This window comes from Necator americanus, chromosome III, assembly GCF_031761385.1.
Source record: "Necator americanus strain Aroian chromosome III, whole genome shotgun sequence".
Lineage (NCBI taxonomy): Eukaryota > Metazoa > Nematoda > Chromadorea > Rhabditida > Ancylostomatidae > Necator > Necator americanus.
The window spans coordinates 39,583,889-39,604,814 of NC_087373.1; the positions used below are offsets into that span (position 1 = coordinate 39,583,889).

Here is a 20,926-nt window from a genome sequence, read left to right on the forward strand (position 1 = left end):
TTAAAAAGAGATTTCTGCAGGAAAAGGTAAAAATGCGAAAAATTACGAAGGTCCAATAAAGCAACCTACTACACTTCTTCACAACGCGCGTAACATCAGAATGATTTTTAAAATGAATAACGAATAACAACAAAGAGTGGATTAAAGGGGAAACTAGTTCAGTTTCAAAATCACCGTACTCTCCTAAACAAAATTAGCCCATTTGGTAACTTTCTCGTTAGATAGTTCCACTTTTGAGTGATTTTCGTACGAGAAAATTCCAACAGTCCTCACCAGTAACATGGAAATGATCGAAACAACCTATTATACAGTGACAACAAAGTAATATCAATCTAAGGGAAGAATTAATTGACGCTAGGTCAGAGTGCCAGTAAACAAAAAACAAACTATGGCAAGAAAGTACACTAGCAGTTAGTCCATGTCAGAATCATCACCAACATGGTAAATACGATCGAAACCAAGAAAACGACGAGTTACTGCTCCGGTCTTCACTATCAGTTTGCCTTGGTTCTTTGGATCACGCGATTTGAAACCGGTCACCTGAAATACTTTCTTCAGCGAATATCGCTAATCTCATTGGAAACATGTAAGCACAAAACGTACCAAGTGTTTTTCGATAACATGATCAGCAAGATGTGACTTCATCACGACTTCTCTGCACAGCTTACACAACAGTTCACGATTGTTCGTTTTGGGAATCGTAGTGCAATGAGTGGTTTCGAAGTGCGTTTTCATTCTAACGCACTGAAATTAAAGAACGATATTCACAACAAAGAACTTTAAAATTGTAAAAGAAAATTCGCAGAAAATCAGTTTTTTTTTTGCAATTTTTGTAATGAGAAGACATCAAAGTGTCTTCGTTGACAAAACAGCATAGAAAATGGGAAACGAAGTAAAAAGAAATGGTAATAACTCACGTCGTAGTCGCCCTTAAAGCATACAAAACAGTCGCGGCACATATGGTATCGGCGGAGACCATGAACAGCTATGTGACTCATAGTGTATGTTGATCCAGGCATCTAAGAAAATCAAACATGCATAGAAATCTCAGAAGTCCTATTCCATTGCAAAAATCTAATCATTTCTAGGTCTATCATCAAATCAAAGGAACGCTGCAAAATTAGTCAGTTGAAGGCAGCTACTACTTTGAATACTGTACGAGAAAACTTGTTTATTTCTCCTCAATTTGTAAATTTGTGAGCACCAAAAGCAAAAGTCTTGCAATGGCCTGGAAATATCAGACATTTCTTGTACATTATTGAAGGGCAAGAAGAGAAAGCTGGTAGGATGCAGAAAAGTGTTCTAATTGCTGAAATTCACTAGCTATGTTCTTACCATGATAGTGTTTACTTCAATAACATTAGTCAAAATGCACTATGTACGCGACACGTTATCTTCGTTATGCTGAGAATTGCACATGTGATATGAGAATGGCAGCATTTGTTCTTACAGTCAGATTAAAATGACATAGACCCTGGTGCAGTTGCGTAAGCGGCTGCGCTCGAAGTTTCGCAGTGTTGCCAGCGGTTGCAATCGGGATGGAGGTCTCGCTTGCTGCCATCGGACTGGAGACCACTAGCTCCAAAACGCTGCGTTCTTACGTTAACTGCACCAGAATTCAGGTTATTTCACCTACTAACATTCTACTTCAAGACGTTTAGATATACTTACTGCGACGGTGAACTCAAATCATTTTGACCCGATTATACTCGGCAATCGTTTGCTTCACAGTTCTGAGTTCCGTTATTATATTTTGGATTCAAACGACATAAGAATAATGGTGTAAACAGTGGTTGTGTGCAAAGTGTAAGTAGTGACCCCAGCACACTGACAAACACCAGTTCACGTGGGTTGTTTTTATAACGCCAAGTTTTTTTTTTGTTTTTTTTTTTTAAGCGACTGCACTTACGACAACCAGAAAACATAAAATCGCATAAAGAACCGATCAACTTTATCAAATCATCCAAAACCTATTACCTGAATATTCCACTGATTCAACGTTCCACAAAGTGGGCAACATGTCCCTTCAACACCATTCACACTAAAAGAAAAACAATGATAAGAATCTAAAACGATAGCTGGCCTAATCTAATTCAGAATCTTTAAAAAAATACCTTTCATATGTTGAATGTTGTCCGTCATGTTTAGATTTTGCAAACGGTGAACAGAATCGGAACATGCATGCACTAAAAAAAGTACGGACAAAGATCTCAAAATAAGTTATAGGGTGAAGAGATATTGAATTACTTTCCTTGAAATACTAACAATCTTCCTTTGATAATCAAACAGATCAAAAGAAAACAAAAAAAGAAGTTGAATCCACACTGTTCAACTTCTGTTCATACTAACCCTGACGTATACGCAGTTTCAGTTCGATGTTTATTATTTATGTGTATGCGCAGGTTAGTAAGCGTTGACAACGGTTCTCGGCACTTTGGGAATGGACATTGGAGGTCATAGTGGAGTGGTCGGAACAGTTGACCTGAAACATTCCTTTATTACCCGTTGTAATGGAAAATAGAGGTAAACACATCACAAGGCTAAATTACAGCCAAATTACCTCTCTCAATGGCTCTTTGCTCAGCAACTTTAACGTGCACACTGAAGTAGTGCTTCATCGCTTCGACCTCATCCATTTGTGCGCTCGCGCAATCCAGACAGAACCATTTCTAAAGGAGGTTGTCTTCTCCGCAATACTTTGTAATTTTGACAGTAGGGTTCAAAAAACTGACCATTCCGTTTTTGTGTAGCTCATGCAGAGATAAAATTTGTGCTGATGGCATTGGAGCGTCGCAAACCTAGAAATCCAAGCATGCTGCACACAAACATCAAGTTAAAAAGAAGTATACCATTGGAATCTTCAAGAATTCCAAAATGTAAACGAAAAACCACAAACCTTGCATTTCAGAGCGTTACCGTCGCTCAGTCTACATTTCTGTACAGGCGGTGGCAACCGTTTTGCAGTTGATGGACCCGGTTCGTCGTCGCTAAGTGTGATGACGTCAGAATTACTACCCTTAGCAGTCGAACGACGCTAAACAATCAGTATCCTGCATTCTCAAACAACAAGTGTCGAATGTTCGAAGAGTGTCTACTTTTAGTGGTTGGGACCCTCTCGTGCTCATCAACGGCGCAACAGCAGCAACTCTAGTCGAACTGGCATGCGTTTGTGGAGGTCTCATTGCTATTCTAGGCGAATCAGTATTCCTAACACCGTTGCCAAGATGAGACGATGATGATGGAGTTTCCAAAGGTCTGGGAGCTATCGCACGTCCGGGAGTCTATAAAGTGAATAAAACGATAGACAAGGAAAACAACGGCAAAAATGAAAGTGCTCACCGATGGAACAGCTTCACAAGGCTTCTGATCATAAACTGAAAAGAATGGGAAGTCCACTCCGTTATCAAGTGACATAGCTAGCTCCTGAAAACACACACGTAGTTGCAATCAATTAGAGTTGGATTCGATTTAGACTAAGGAAGATTTTCGACATCAATTGCGGGCGGTTACTACTTCAAAACGAGTTCCATTCCTAGGTTTGGAAAAGAGACGACCTGACCAAAATTCAAAGACAATGATACTGTATTTTTATTTGTACAATATGAACACAATTCACGTTTCACACACGCTAATACAGAACTAAGAAAATTCCTAATTCCTTTACAGAATATCGTAATTTCGCCAAACAACGAATTTTGTTCGTCTTCCAAAACTGGTAGTTTTTAATCAGCTCACAATGCCACTGTTGAGGAAGAATGACTCACCTTTGAAACGCCTCCGTTTCTGTACGCCTCTGCAGCTGTGAACGAAGCAGCTGTCATCTAGAAAGTGGAAAAAATAGAGAGTAAGTAAATAAACAATGTCTAGTAACACTCTCAAGAACTACAGAATTATTCTCAGTAAGAAAAAAAAAATGTACAACACAGTATTATAAAAGCTAATAGTCTAACACATACCGTACAAAAACATTCTCTGCAAGTTATCAACGAGTCGGTTGGAGCCAAAAACGATCGGTGCGAGCATTCTGATGGTACCACGACCTCAACCTAGAAATTGGTTTATCGCTGTTTTGTCTGGTAATGTTTCAATTTGCAGCCAAATTACCGAAAATAGACAGTAAGACTGCTGCAAAAGGAATATCTAGCTTTAGAATGCATCTTCAGTTCACAATTAAGCACTCTTCCACTATAAGCTTACCGATCCACGAGACATCATGACTTCGTGTGAAACAATGTTTTTCGGCTGATAATGAAGCACATTCGCTGGACAGACTCCTATTGTCATTACACTGGTCTGAAATATGTTGCTATGAATTAGTTACAGATTTCTCATATATACTTTTTTTTCGAATAAAGGCTCACCCAATTCTTTTGTATTCCAAACTGACGACATCTTTGCGATTTCACAGAAACGTGAGCATAAATGGTCCTTTCGTGTGTACCACCAAGATGGCACGCCTTACAAAAGAAGAAAAGTGGAACGCCATGAGCTTCGCGAAGATGAAACATAAGGCGCGCGTCCTGAACATAACATAAAACAACTTCTAAAAATGTTCTCATGAAGTTCAAATTGCCATGAAAGTCCACAAATTACCGTTCGGAACATCATGCTGCATTGGCTGCATCCATAGAAAAGGCGATCCTTGGTTGCATGAGCATTTCTATGGTGCTCGAATAAAGGAGTATTGTAGGCTATTGCGGAGCACTCACCACATGAAACCGAGCCGGTGGGACCGTGTGATAACTTAAATTTGTACTACTCAGATGTATAAAAGTAAGGTATCTCAAACAATAACAGCAGAAATACTAACTCTGTGGTTTTTGAACTGCTGTTGACTTTCGAACGCAGCACAACAATTCCTGCACACAAAGAAGAATCCTTTGAGTGGTATTCCGAAAACCTAAAATAGCCAGCTACATAACTATGCCTTTTCTATGAGATTTACTTGGTGCCAAGTTTAATGACAGCTTTTCGATGAGCCGTTCCCTTTTTCCACAAGAAATTTCCACGTTACCGGATGAAAAGCAGGATCTGCATTACGATGATACTTCCATTAGTAATTATGAGTGTATTTTATATGGGATTTCGCGATTTTTTTTTCTACAGCGCTGAAATTTCTAACAGGTGCTTTAAATAAAGTAGAAACGCTACAAAATTTACTTTCGTTCTGATGGTAAAGCGACTAGACCCCCAACAACAACTTTGGCTGACCTTATCGCAGATACCGCCCGCATCGGTACTATGAGAAGTGTCTTCATGTATCTTTGCGGCATGGGCCGTTATGAATGTGCAACTACATCGAGAGCACTTGTATTTCTTTTCACGACCAACTGCTGACGTTGCTGATGAATTACCGGGGGCACTGCAACGAATTAGAAATCAAGGAGAAAATAGGGGAGCAGTTTCTTGAAGAGATTTATAGAACATTAAAATTTAAAAAGCATAACGACTCACTATTCTACTTCTGCAACCACTTGCAGATCATCGTCATCATTCACGTCATGCACTTCTTTGACAACGGGAAGTCCTGTTTCGGCTTTCTGATTGCTCTAAAATTTAAGAATTCTGAGAAAAGGGTGTATTAAGATGTGCAGGGAGGGGTATAACGAAGTTTGGCTGCTACCGCACGGTGGATTATTCGAAACCATCCCAACGAAGTTTTTTTTCCCCTCGAGCATCGATAAATTGGTTACGGATATGCCTAAGAGGATAGAATCACTAGATCAATACATCGGCTTGTAAATCATTGCAAAGAATGGCTGTATCGATTGAGGTTCACAAAACCTTAAACGATGCTGAACTGCAGGCGAACTCATACGTGTATCGCGTTGGCGACTAATAAACGACTTGTACTTTATCCTCTACGCTTTAAAAAAGCATAGAATGCACATTTTTGCTTATAGACAATTTTTTGTATTTGGCTATAAGCAAAAAAAAATCACTTTGTTATCATTTTTTTTGTATTATTTTATGCTTTAATTATTTTGTTTTTTGTTATTATTTTTTCACGGATATTCTTTGTTTCCGCATTGTGTTACGTGTCAGCCTTTTCTTCTCTTCGGAACCAACCCACATTCTCGCCAACACTAAAATCACATGATTTTTGCTGACTTCTGCAGTATCCATTACTGTTTTTTTTTAATGAACATCCACCGGTGATTTTTCTCACATTTCTAGATAGATCTTTAGATTCGATGAAGAAGTAGAGATCTGCCACTTTCATATGGAAAGCGCGCAGAACTTCATACGGATTTCGGTTGCTTCGAGCTTCTGTACCGGATCGTACTCTCGTTCTTTTTTAAGGGAAGATTTTAATCACGTGAGAAGAAGAGAAAAGGGCACAGTTCAACTACGAATTTTTCGCTTCGATAGACAGTTTTGATGGAAACACTCCAGACACGCGGTCTATGAATATTCAAGAATCGATTTAACAATAAGAACGAGCTGAGACAACGGTAAAGGCAAAACGTGATTTCACCCCGAAAGTAAGTTGAGGGAAGCGAATGCCTCGAACAGCGTACAAAAAAAATCGAATATGTAGCGAAGAAAACTAAGGACATCCCGCTCCAGTTCTGCCTTTCGACAACACTATTCCTCCTGCTTTGACCTACGCTTCAGAAACCTACAGCCTTCGGAAGCATAAAGAGACCGCCGATCGGCGACGCTGTTGCATTTATCAAGGAATGTAAAGTAATGTGGATTTCGATACGCTTCAACGCAGAGAAAATATGAACAATTGGGTTTAAGGAAGAAGAAACAGGAAGCCTGGCAACCCTATGGTATGACTTCCTCAAGAATTACTTCACAAGGAAATATTTTTCGTGTTTGTCGGTCTAAGGAACGCCAACGAGCAACATTTACATGTGACTTCGACAAGAGAAACAGTCCTTTAAAACCACCGGAATCTTTAAAAGTGCACCAGTAAATTGAAGAAAAAAAAAACGTTGCAGGACCTCTACTCAGTGCTACCTACCTAGAGGACGTAAAGAAACAGTTCGATAACAAGCGGCGCCGGTAAGCTCACCTCGGACGAAATGAATTCCACTGCTCCCTCATCATCATCATCCTCAACGTATCCAGGCATTCCAGAACCGGCATCTCCAACATTGTCCGCCGCTTCTACGCGCACCTCAGCGGAAAGAGCTGTTTGTTGAGCATGCGTTAATGGCTCTCCACTGCCCACGAGGTCATCGTCAACACGAAGACTATCTACAAACAATTCTAGAAGTTATCAATATCTGTTGAAATTTTTGTGGCTTTGTGGATTGACTAGAAACTGACCAATCTCTATGATATCGTCGTCGTTATCAACAGCAGCCAGATGCTCCGGTGGAGGTGGCGAATCTTTGGGCTGATCGTATGCTTCGCCGAGTGATTCGCAGACTTTGCGGACAATATGGCGCATGACAAGAGTTATATCCACGTTTACTGAAAGAGTAACGAAGTAGGGAAGAAACCAAACATAACACTACCATATTGTTCAGATTAAACTAATTAAAGACGGTTTTATGTACTAAACTGTTCACGAAAACGGAAATTAAAAACTGACATCGTTTCTCCTCTATCAGAGAATCAACTTCCTTTGAGCGTCTCGGCTTCTTTTCGTCTCCACCCGGCAACTGCAAAAAATGAATCAACTTGAATTATAATCATTCAAAGTGAACAAATTGAAATAAAAGAAATGTAGTTCTGAAATTTTCTCGCAACAAGTGGGGCGCCCATGTGCAGATACATTAACTCCGCAACTGCACCTGGGCTAATTCACATCGTTAAGGAGAAATGAGATTTGGTGAGGAGTAGTCGTTGAAAAAATATAGAGTGAAAAAACGGCATTATGAAATTTTTACACTAGAGACATGATCAGGAATAACCGAATTGAAATACGGCATAGTAAAGGCAGTTGAGATAAAACATTTGAATCAAACGCTATCGTGACTATAATACAAATATATAAATAATAATAGATGGAAAATAAATAAATATAAGCAATAATAATATAAATATGGCTGTAGAATCAAATATATTCCCAGGAATTCTAAAGATGGATCATTTAAATGATTTTTTTTAAACAACAAATCGAAGTCACCTCGTCGAATTATCGAGTATGAAGAAGAAATCAACGAAAGTAAAAATAAAATGTAGCATCTAATATCCACTCTGCTAATTATCGAAAAACTGACATGGATTCAAGAACAACGCAAACTCTCATTACCAATAAGATAGCTCCAACTGCATGACCTTCTTACTGTTTTCAACTCAAATTTTCATTACCTCTAGGAAATACGTACAACTCCTAGAGGTACTGAATATTTGGGCCACTAACTCAGAACAGAAAAGAAGATCTCAGTGAAGACGGAATGACAAAAATCCAAATCAACCCACCTCTGGTACAACAAGTTTCGTATCCAGAATGATCATTTGCCGCCCTGTTGTGCTGTTTACCATGATTGCATGCGAAAGACGATGATTCTTAAAAGAAAATCCCTCTTACGTTTCACATACCACGAAAAGAAGATTTGCAGACCTGCAACGCTACTCTGGAAGAAAATTTGAATTTGCACAATTTACACATCATGCTCGCTTCATCGATATGCATCCCAAAGTGCAGGAGGAAAGCAGTACGAGACGAGAACACCTAAAATAGAGCAAATTATGCTGTGAAAAATGAAGAATAATCGTGAACTTAAACTTACTACTCCAAAACCGCAGCTGCACTTTTGCTGCATGAAGTGGGATCGGCACTGATGACCCCAGTAATCCTCTACGTGACAGAACGTCATTCCACAATCGGAGCATTGGAATCTTCAGATATAAAACTTCGTGACGTCCCTCATAGACTGATTTTTAGGTATTACCTTCTTAGTATGTCTAGATGTTTATTTGTCCAATGTACGGTCATCTCGGCAGCATTCTTCATGGTTTGTTCTCCGCGACATAACGCACATTTGCGTGTTTGAGTGCACATATAGAGTAGATGCGCGTAGCTGCCGCGAGCCAATATCCGTTGGCAATATCGACAGCTCTACAGAGCAATATCTTCTTGAAAAGAACTGCAAGCTATGAAATGACGTTTTCGTAGTACATACCCAGTTCCCATCCTTTTTCTCCATGTGTCTCTGACTGAGGTGTGTCTTCATTGCTTCGTGATTAGCGATAGGAACATAATCTGGAAAAATATTTGGATCTCTGGTTGTTTTAACCATAGCAAGTAGTTTTTTTTTTCAATTTTATTGCTTCGAAGACCTAATAAAAAAGAAACTAGTGCTGTCGAGATAGATCAGAAAATAAGATAATAGATTTCGGCTAAGTAATATGTGAAAAGGGTGTAATTCGAAAAATTCCATTTGAAAAGCACGTTCCCTACTATAATTAGAAGAAATAAGCTGGGTAACTGTGCACAAAATAGCGACGTACAATACACTAGCCAAAAATTGTACAGTATGAGATCTCTTTACGAAAAACGCCGAATTATTGATTCCATTAGCCAAAACTGCCCATGATACACAGTCATGTGTAGGCAGGAAGAAAAAAAGCAGAACCACGACCAGATCATTCATTATTCATCCATCGCGGCAGGTTTTTTTCAGGACTGGCTGTGTTATTTTTCTGGATTCTTTTAACGGAGAGATTAACCTCTAAAGGAAAACATTTGTGAAAGCGACTTACCAGTACAGAATGGACACCTCGTCCATTTTTCAACATGTTTGTCCAAATGTCGGTTCAACTGCTCAAAACTGGCCATTTGCATACCACAGAGATAACATGAGCAGAGAATCTGCAACTACATTCATTTTATCTTTCCAGCTAAAAAAAGAAATTGATAAACAGTCCGCGCTAAAATTCCATCACACTATTCCAGTATAGAATTTGCATATAAAGTAGGTTATGACTTTTCATATAAGATATTCAGTCTGAACTAAAAGAAACATACATTTTTGGGTGGTTTGTAGACCATCATTTCACGATTTGTTCGATCCTTATGCGAATCAACGTTGGAGGACGACGTATACGGTGCGACTTCTTTCACTGGTAATGTGATCACTCCAGCCAGACTTTCATCAACATGAAGGTTTAAGTGTTCGGGGTATACCTATGAACACAAAGTATAAGTCTCATGAACAATATCAACAAAAAAAAAAACTCAGAGTTCAATTTCAAATTCATTGATTCCTTGTTAGAAGAGGATCCTCACCTGACCAGATACAGTCCCGTACATCACTGCACTAAGATGTTCACGAAACAGGTGAAGATACGCATTGGCCAGCGACATCCTCTTCTTACACACACCACAATCAGCAGAAATTTGTTTCACCGATGCGTCTAAATCAACGAAAATATTCAAGCAATCTGTAGCTGCAGTTGCGTTCGTTATGGTTCCTTCCTGCATTTAAGCCGTTCCTTCTGTTGTCACAATTCACCGCGTATTACGCGAGTATGCGAGCAAAGTGTAAGCGTGAGATCCTTTTCAGCAGCAGTACAACTAGTACCCACTTCCATAACACTACCACCACTTTTCGGAATTTGGTACAGACCTTTTGGGTTCACAAGAAAACCTTACAGACCACCAGGGTTCGCTGGTGAGTTCGTAAACTATTAGTGCTACCTGACAGTAAGTTGGCAATCAGAAACTTCTCTCCGTTTTCAGAGACTAACAACTTAGAACTTCACATTCATCAACATACGTATTCCTTCGAATAACGATTTCTACAATTATATTTCCTCTTTGAAATTGTCAAACCTATACACTCGAAGTAGTGGTCAACCATACCTTTGAAAAACATAGAGCAGCGCCCCATTTTTCCATGCCGCGTCAAAGCTTCACGATGTGCGAATCCGTCTGAAAAACCATGAATGAGTTGTCGGTGTCAAGCGCAGCTTAATTACAACGCTCAATACCCACTTCCGCATGCTCTACACACTAACACGTGATTAGATTGTAAATGATCTCTCATCATCTGTGGGGTGTTCGTTTGATGAGCACAGAATTTACATCGCAGCATGTTCTGAATCAACCAATTTTTTTCCAGTTTGACGAAACAACACACGAAACCGAATTTTGTTCAGTACAAATGAGCCCTTCATCGGCTCTTTATCCATTACTGAAAAATTCGGAATAGCAATTTTGGCGTAACCTCATCGTTAAGAACCTTTTAATAAATAAAGACAAATCCAAGAAAAAATAAAAGTGATTAAATAAGCTCAGTTTTTTAAAAGCTTAATTTTCTGTAGTTTTTCCAAAACTTATTATTTCTTTAAATAACTGTCAACAAGTAAAATAAGAATTCTAAGGTTTTCTGCTCATCTATGCCAGAACAGCATCTCCTTTCGTCAAAGAACAAGATGAAAGCACAGTTCACTTTTTTCTACATCTATATTTATTACAGATATTGAAAAAAGAACTGCTTATTTATCCATTTATTCAATATTAACTTGTTCATAACTTTTTGACTGCATTCTTTTACATGCCTAGTGCAGAGTCACGTGGGTAGAAATAGGAACAAATAGAAACGAAAGTTTTTCTAAGTGCGCATGACATCGTTTAATGGGAGTGAGTCCATCATACAGTAGAAAAAAAAACAATAAAATAACGAAATTAGGAGAGAATGAACAAAAAAGTAGGGTTTGAATAAAAACATCGCTCTCAGCAACAGATCTATGAATAAATAATAATAAATAAATAAACATTAATAATGATAACTCACATTAACCAAGACAAACGGCTTGATATAGTGCTGATTGATTCCTTGAGCTAGTGCAGACGCCTGTGCTGGTGCGGCATCGTCCCTCCTGTCCATACCAACGGGCGGCAAGCTATCATTTAATGTGAAAGCGGTGCGTCTGACTGTAACCGGTGTTCGATTAGAAACCTTTGGTGAAGCCTGAGAAGCAGCACTAGGCGTTCTGTTCTCCTTTCGATCCAAACCGATCACTTTTATACCTCTGAAAGGAAACACATTCGGGATGGAATATAGATTAGAAGGAAACTGAATGTCGCACTTTCTAGCTAGTTTGAGTTGCATGTCAAAGTGGGACCTTGGTTGCAGTATGCCATAACGTAACCATAGGGCACTGTCCGTATCACGGGCCACTGCTGATCTGATGTCAGGGAATCGTGAGGCAATATCTTGCAAGCTGGCACCTGTAATGAAATCTGGTTAATGGGAATTCGAAATCGTGGGATTATCGACAAACAAACAAACAAACAAAAGTAATAAGTAGAATGTCAACGCCGATACCATAATGATGCATGTGGAAAAATGATAGCGACTTACTCTAATAATTCATCTAACAAATGAACTTAGTAAGACTACAAGGGTATTGCAAAAAAGTGAAGATTGCATTAGATCTACTGTAACCTACACACAAACGATATAGACAGATTTTTATTGTTGCGCAAACCATAGTCCGTTTATTTTTAAGAGCGTATCACGAATCTGACGATGTTGAGGTCTTTGTGGTCAAATTTCTTGGTGTAGATTACGAGTATTCTGAAAAATAACGTTTGTTCCTATAACGGACGTGAAAACGCTCCACCCTTGTGCACGCATAGACAAGCGAGCGGTTGGAAATCAATAAGGTTTCCTCTCCAGCCTGTTCAAGTGAAACCAATGAACAGTTTGCTGAGGAAACCAGGCATGTACACGAAGGTGATGGGTTTTCACGTACCTCAGAAGAAAAAAGACCGTTTCCAGTTCCATTTTCCATTCAGTGGTGCCACGTTCATACTCGTAATCTACACTCTGAACCCTAAGTCTGCTCAAAGAGACCCCAACGTCGTCAGCTTCTCGATACCCTGACCTCAAGAATTTCCAAAGTAGATGAACGTTCGTTGGACAACAGATGTCAGCAAAAGGTATTATTGCACCCATTCAACTGTATATTGAGCATAATATGGAAATCATTGGTATCTTTGAAATTATTGTCACGTATTTACAACTGAAATTTCAAATTAACGGAGGTGTGGGACTCACTGCTTTCAGATAGTAACCCTATTTGGTTTCCAGCCTTGTACTCAACATAGATTCCATGTTTTATCGCCATATGCGCACGAAAAGCTGATATCGAGCATAAGGTGGCTGAACAACTTGGGCATTCCACTTCCGAATAAACTGGAGCCGGTGGGCAGTATAATGAGACAAGCTGAAAGAAAGAAGTCCCTTTGGTTTAGCATTGTTTACATTGAAAAATCCTGCTTACAGTCTCTACTCCACATTTCGATTTGCTGTGGGCATCAATTCCAGATTGAGAGGCGAGAATGGTATTACAGGCGGTGCAGTACATGTACCTATAAGGACAGACATTTAAAAAACAATAAATTAAAAGGCTACAAACTCAAAAGAGGTATAAAAGCTTTTTTGAAGCATACCTTCTCAAAAACAAATTTCCTGATAGTAATTCCATACAGGCTGAAATCGGTAGCGAAATTCTCTTTGTGAATTTCGCAACTAACATGTCAGCAAACACGTCGCAACCTGTCGATTCCTGAAAGGAGAGAAATGAAATTGAAACGGAATATTTCATCAACATTATCGTATAGCGTTGATAAGAGAATTTTTCCCAACCTTTTTTTTCAGTTCCCAACTCGTTCTGTTCTTTAAAGGCATCACCCCACGAATCTGAGGCGGTACGGGTTTCAGCCGAGTAGCGCCTATACGGGGTGGTAAATTGAGGTGAAGGGAGTGATTCCGTCCGTTTATCCCTGTATCAGTGTAAACGGACGACTCCGGAGCGCTGTTTCTTACGACTGCTTCTGTTGCAATGCGCAACCGCTGCGCCCCGCCACTCCTGCGATTTGTCCGAATAGGTTCTCGCAGGAAAGACGGGTAGCAACGGTTGCGCTTTGCAACAGAAGCCGTCGTAAGAAACAGCGCCTGAGGTAGTCCGCTTACACTGATACAGGGAGAGATGACTGGAATCACCCTCTTCGCCACAATCTACCACCCCGTATAGGCATTACCCGGCCGAAACCCGTACCACCCCAGTAGAGAAAAGGACTGATATGTGAACATTGATAGAATATTTTTATTCATGTTTTATCCCCTACAAACCATGAGGAAAAGACTTAAGTTAGGCCCAATACTGAAAGAACTATCCTTTTCCAAAATTTCTATTCAGACCATAAATGCAATAAAAAAGACGTCCATAGTAAAAAAAAAATCCTAACCACAAATTAGGGAGCATACTATGATGTACTGATCAGATGAGGATCTTGTGACTCACCGGTGCTTTAGCCAAATTTATCGATTTCTTGACGGGATTCTTCAGAATATCCACAACACTCTTATAGTTGTTCACCCTAGTACGCCAGTCTAGTACAGCGTCATCAGGATCACTGGTGCCGTTGATCTAAAACATCTTCATACAGCAGGACGAAAATAGGGCTCGACTAACGGGACTAACCTTATGAAAGTATTCATTTATTTGTTTCTTAGCTTCTTTTTCATCGTGTGTAATTTCTAGTTCACTGTACTCATATTGTTCAAATCCCATGTCAGGCCGCTCTTCAAAACAAGTTTTGGTTAAGAAAAATCAGAAGTAACAAGTGACCACAATAGAAAGTAGGAAACTCGAACGCAAGTGCTTACGCCTAGAATTGTCTTCTTCCTCCTCACTTTCTTCCTCTGACAAAGCTGTGGACACTTTAGCGTTGTCAATGCAATTCATAATCTTCTGCTCGACTAAGGGTTCACAGTGATCAATCTGGAAAAACTTTTAAATATAAACAGAAGTGAAAATCGTCAAAATTGTGTTGCATGACTGACCAAATCATGTCCCAGCGGGGAAGGAGTTAGAGTTGTGGAAATTCCTCCACTAGCAGCAGTGAGCCTGTCTGCACCCACCACTGGCGGTCCACGACAATGTGGTGGTGGATAAAACGTGCAACTTGTACGTAAATAGTCAGCAAGTAACAGAGAGTCAGATAAATGTGATGCGAGATGTGCTCTGAAAGTGTTGAAATGCCTTCAAAATTATCAGCAGTTTGTTAAGAAAGGTAGGACAAAAAATGAGATAAACCAATTTTTCATTCCGATGAGGAAAGACTTCGAACAAATTGGGAATTTCCACGAAATAAATTTGAAAAAAAGGCAACCAATTTGTACTTACTTATGGTACATCTCAGTGCCACTGCATTCACCACATTTGGTGCATTTAAATTTTATGTGATGAACTCTATGGAAATGCATATCCATCTCATCAGGAGTGGGAAATGCGTCGATTTGGCACTCTTCACATGAAATCGGAAAGTCCCTGCAAAAATAGTCATTCTGAAAATGTTGGGATGCACTAAAAAGGTGCTGCTAAGAGGAATCTAAATTAAAAATACTATCAGTAATAAATATTATTGAGAACTTGAACGTGAAATTCGAAACAAGGAGCTACAATTTCCTTAACTGGATCGAACTAACTTTAGAAAAGAAGGCACGAAATGAACGAGAAGACGAGCATCTCTGGAGGGCATATCCATATTATCCGCCATATACACTATCAGCGGTACCAACTTTTTACAAGAATGACTTTCCTAAGAACCACGTCATCAGAACAAATCAAAGTTGTGGAGGAACGAATTGAAAGGAAGAACAGGATCAAAAACACACCATAACCGTAGCAAAGAAACACCATGCTTTCGGAAGTCGATCAGGTGGATAGTTAACTCGTATCGGTAACCATAACCCGCAGTCTGTACATACCATGAAAAGATAAGCAACCTTCATTTCCACCTAAAAACTGATAATTAAAGCATCGTCTTCGAACTTAGAACAGCAAGTACTTCTTCTACAAGAAACGCACTTCAAGCAAATGGACAAATTCACATAAAATCTGTCCCAGATAATCCCACTCACTTTTCTAATCTGCTTCCCTCCACCTTTAACCATTTGATTCAGCAACATACTCGTCCACCTTGGACAGTCAGCGTGTCCGAGGAGTGTTTCTACCGAATGATACAATACTCCGCAAAAATGACACGCATAAAACATAGCGGTGTAGTGACCAGCCAACAGATGAGACTGAACCAGGAAAACATAAATAAGAGATAGAAACAAACAAAACTGACAAAGTATGCCAACCTGCACGTTGATAAATGATTTCCAGGTCTCGCGCACATCACAGCAAGAGCTTTCAATTGGTCGTTGTTTCCGGGCCATATCCGCAATGGCCGGCCCATTCACTGCTTGTAAACGCCACGACTTGTCGCTGGGGAGCTGACTGTGGTCGTCTTTCACATAAAATGGAAATTCTCGCACCGGCATGACATCTTTCCGTACATGCACATTCTCATCTTCTGCAACACATCGGATGAGAAATAAAATAACGAGGAAACAACAAAATAATAACAAAATAGGAGTAACTGAGCTAACTAACCACGGTGAAGATGTGGTTTGAAAACAAATAAAAAGACATAAAATAACTAGATTTATATCTCAAAAGTATGAGCTAAAGACTATTTACAGTCAACAGCTGGAATTCAGGAATGATATCGAGATCGAAATCTTTGAATTTCATTACTATACGCTATGATATGGGGGAACTTCTTGATATTACATCTATCCAGCATTAGCATGAAGTATCATATAGTTTACCTGTAGAGCATCCATCATCTCTTTCAGTATGACTTTCCAAAGCTACTTTACGTGCCGCTTTTTCCCACGCAAGGCGCTTCTTTAAAGGCAACTGGTTCCACTAAAAATGAAAACAGTTGATAGGAATGTCAAAATATGATCTAATCAAATTACACATGTGTTAGAAACCAACCACATGTCGAAGTACTTGGGCAAGTTGCACTACATCTTCAGCATTATTATTAACAAAGTATCTATCCGTAGTGAGGTGGCTGAAAAACTATTTTTAACAGGATTAATGTAACAGATTTTTAAAAGCTGCAAGATCATACTGTGGTTCTCTGTCATTGAAAAAATACACAGATATAGCATAAAATGGCATGGTATGGCATGGCACTAAGGTTTTTTTTAAGGCAAATTAATGGTTAGAAATGTAACACTTACAAAAGTGAGACCATCATATCATCCGTCACACAGCTAGTCATAAGACGAAATCCTGCACCAGCATTTACCAGAGCTTCAACTGAGTCAACTCGAACTACGTATAACCTCTGGCTTGGAACAGGAACCACCGGTGGAAGTGTTGGAAGGTGTTGCTCATATAGGGACACTTCTTGCTTAAAGAAAAAGAAATCAGAATAGACAACCTCCATAAATTCTCTCTTAGTCTTTTTTTGTACCTGTAGAAGTTTCTCGTACTCATTAGCATCACCAACACTTGATCTTCTATCATCATCAAGGAAACTCAAATCTGGGGCTCTTCGATTGCTACCACGAGGTCGTCCTCGACCACGGCTTGCGCCTTTCTAAATAGCAAGAAACTGAAGAGACACTAATTTATACCACCAAGAAAGGAACTTACAAATGATTCTCTTGCCTTAGACATCTCTTCCCTTAAGAGGGCTTTCGTGTTGTAAGTTTTCACAGGCTGGAAAAAAGAATCTCAGCAAATAAAAGAATCAAAATCCAGACTATTAGTCCGCCGTCCAATATTTCATGTGAAAACCAAGGGTTAGAGACAAGCCGGGCAAAGTAGAACCAAAAAGTCGTAAAACCAGATCCGTAAAAAAGATCACACCGAGACTGGAAGGAGAGGGAGAAGGGATACAGTGAAGTCAAAACGACATGAAGTACAGTGCAGTTGCGTAAGCGGTTGGGCTCGGAGGGGTGTGGAAGAGCGTAGCAGTCAGGATCGAGTGAGGAACTTTACTATCGGCGGTCATTCTGGATTTCGCAATTGTACCACCTCGCGTTCGTGTTCGTTGTTCCAACTGCAATCTCCACCGCGTCCCTTCGAGTCCAGTCGCTTACGCGCCGTGCTTCATGTCGTTTTTACCCAACTATATGTGTGAAAATCCTGGTGTTTTGGGAAAAGATTCCAAAAAATGAAAGTTATTTGCAAGAAGATGAACTTACTTTCCGCTGTCGCCGACTAGTCCTACGACCTGGTTCAAATTCCGGGTCATTAGGATCGTCCTCGGGCTCTTCTAGTTCGTCTTCCTCCTCGTCTTCTATATCGTCATCATCAACACTAAAATCCCCAGTGCTTTCAGAGCTGTCACGTTTGGCGCGGCTTCTTCGCTTTGCCTGTGGCTTCTGAAAGATGACTTGCAAGCACTAAAAAAACGATTCATCAACGATATGCCGTCTCATACCTTCATCCCATCGGCATTTTTCCTGGGCCTTCCTCTTTTCCTTTTCGGTGCCTGTTTCCGCTCATTTTCCTCCCCTACATCTCCGTTTTCGCGCGGTCGCATCTCACTCAGTTGCTCACGTACGCGTTCCTAAGCACGGATAATTATGAGCTCAGTGAAAGTCTAAGAAACAAACGGTTTGAAGAATTCAAAAAAGAAATTGCATCCTCATTCTCTGATCGCACACATCTCACTTTTCTTTTGCGACATAGAAAGCAAATATTCTTCATGTTTACATGATTCTACCAGGATTCGCTGGTTTCTGCCGAATTCACTGAACACGAAACTCTCTTGTAAAATCAACCGTGTTGAAAGCTTCTTTTTAAACGTAGAGCAGTGTTTGCAAAAATTGATGAACAGTAACCATAAACAAGTTCGTTTTCAGCACAAAGGTGACGGAAAAATGTTTCCATATAATTTTGAGCAATCTCGCTGTGTGTTTTTTTTTTTTACAACTGAGTTATGATGACTACAAACTTTTTCTACGAGATCTGGTAACTAATAGAAAACTGCAAAGAAATTCCACCTCAGTTATTTTTTCCTCCACCTGAATCACATCTTCCAGGCAAAAAAGAATGGACAAAACATGAAAAACTTGAGAATTCTTACTAGAAATATTCTCTGAGATCTTCAACAAGAAAAAAAGTACCTCATCTCAACATTCTTACGCCGACTCGGAAGTGCATTCATGTCCTATAGGTGAGGACTTCGATTGACAGAAAAAATCTATCATTTACTCTAGAAGGCTGACAATGACTTCGTCATTCCTACACTTTATCGAACAAGTGCATCGTCTTTTTATGGAACAGAATCGGGTGGTGGGCTCTTTTAGTCAATTCTCTGATATAAGCACTATCGAATATCAGCGAATTTTCATCTAAAAGCGATATTTCTTGTTTCTTAGAAATAATGAAGCTGTTGAAGACCTGTTACTCAACAATTTGAGTTGAATTGTAACAACTCGAAACAACTGCAGTCCACTCTTCCCTTAATACTTTTCCCCAAAACCCTTCTGTCCATAGGTCTTTTTTTGCCACTGATGTGCGGAACCATGATTAACACACGATGATGTTCATCAAAGAAAATCAGGGCACCTGGTCATTTTTTCTCGCAAATACCGCGCTAAGATCCATTGCATCAGGTTAATTGTCCGTGCTTTTCTCTGTTCGGTTTATAGTTGTCGTGTGTTTGTATTTGTTTGAAGAATTTTTCTCTTCATTTGCAGTAGTTCTTCCAAGGATTTGTCCTACCATTCTGTTTTTCTCAATATTGTGTCATACTGGGCACGTTTCCCACATTACAAGGAGTTGTAATGCAAGAAACGGCGCTCAGTGCAACGCCTCCTTTAAACGATTCGCAATGGAGCGCGGTTTCAAATCAAATCCTTCATCAGCAAAAAATAATCGATTACCAAATCACCTTTGAATCGGATTCATCATCTTCCCATCCAGACCACGGAGTCGTTGAAATGTCCATAATATTTTTGTTTTATCTAGAAAGTCTATTTTTAATGATATTAAGAAAGAATTACTCGTTTTAAGGCCACAACGTTAATAAGATGTCAGAAGAAAAAAAAGCAGAAGAAAAGATAAAGAACAACAGGGAAATTCGGTGGATTAGTTCTTATTCGTGATATTAAATAGTTCTAAGGTATATAAGTATAAAGAAACAGCAACTCGCAAAAATTGGAGTTATGTGTTTGGAACAATCTGTTACGTTGTCGGAAAATGAGTGGGTGCCAGATTCCTTCCAGAATCTTCTAGTTCTTTCTTTTCAGTACCAATAATATTTAATCAACTTATTCAATATGCATCCTCGAAGTGAACCTACTGCATTGCTCAAACAATCTAATGAAAGATAACCCCTATCCACTCAAGAAGCTATTTCCTAAGAATGCAAAGATTTTTCCAAGTGTACAAAGACTTCTGTTAGCATTTCGTCATGGCCTCATACATCCTGAAACACTGGCCAACACCAAAAATGAAGCAGTAGTGTTACACAAAATGGATGAACATGAATTTAAAGGAAGTCTTTCCATTCTTGGGCATCTTGGGATATTGCTTTTTGAATCCCTCATTTCTTAAGGACCGCTTGTGTCATTTCACGGTTTCTTTTCGACAACACAACGTTCGTACGAGTTCACCTCTATTCAAAAGCCGTACTTGCTCCTTATATAATAATCCAGCGACAGTAAATTGGGTCATAAAATTCGTAGGTAGGTTCTAATACAAATCCATAGCGTTTATATACAGTCATCATGTTTGGAAAACTCAAAAAATAATGAAGAAGAAAAAAAAACAGTATTCATACGCGCTTAACAAAAAAGAGAACCCTCCACTAACCTAATTTCCCCAACATATTTCGACTACAGAATAGCTTAATTCCCTCGCATATCATCTGTATCTCCTCCATGTTCAGGATTGGATGAGGTATTTGAATGAGAACAGGCGCTTGTACTCGGCAGCTGCAAAATTGTCGAAGGGACGGTCTATTTTGCAGATTTAAAGTAGTGATACCTCATCATACTACAGAACAAACGAAAAGTTCCGGATGATATCAATTAGTTCCTCAGTTCACCACTAAATTCTTCAGTGAACACAACTGCAGCTATTTTCCCACGCTCCTAATCCTTCAACAGAGCAGAATATGCAAGCAGGTACAAACTTATACAGA

The 20,926-nt window shown here is 39.5% G+C and overlaps 1 protein-coding gene across 1 annotated transcript; it reads right to left on the reverse strand.

The window, feature by feature from the left end:
• Positions 1-411: 411 nt before the first annotated feature.
• Positions 412-19,729, reverse strand: RB195_012387 (uncharacterized protein; the record flags this gene model as incomplete). The annotated part of the gene is made up of 54 exons (XM_064194209.1): positions 412-540; positions 604-744; positions 918-1,019; positions 1,978-2,041; positions 2,115-2,186; positions 2,350-2,482; positions 2,561-2,669; positions 2,733-2,798; positions 2,897-3,034; positions 3,096-3,281; positions 3,340-3,423; positions 3,765-3,821; positions 3,957-4,046; positions 4,198-4,293; positions 4,362-4,520; positions 4,594-4,743; positions 4,811-4,900; positions 5,212-5,362; positions 5,455-5,549; positions 7,025-7,209; positions 7,282-7,428; positions 7,550-7,619; positions 8,383-8,469; positions 8,525-8,635; positions 8,694-8,802; positions 8,856-9,022; positions 9,087-9,166; positions 9,667-9,775; positions 9,932-10,090; positions 10,193-10,320; positions 10,769-10,837; positions 10,901-11,003; positions 11,703-11,940; positions 11,998-12,139; positions 12,972-13,140; positions 13,198-13,285; positions 13,367-13,482; positions 14,221-14,346; positions 14,401-14,501; positions 14,586-14,700; positions 14,763-14,943; positions 15,106-15,249; positions 15,408-15,520; positions 15,597-15,719; positions 15,843-16,007; positions 16,068-16,282; positions 16,581-16,680; positions 16,753-16,831; positions 17,004-17,176; positions 17,240-17,365; positions 17,422-17,487; positions 17,976-18,155; positions 18,215-18,343; positions 19,673-19,729. The coding sequence occupies 54 exons, from the start codon at positions 19,727-19,729 to the stop codon at positions 412-414; spliced, it is 6,582 nt and encodes a 2,193-aa protein (XP_064051792.1).
• Positions 19,730-20,926: the final 1,197 nt, after the last annotated feature.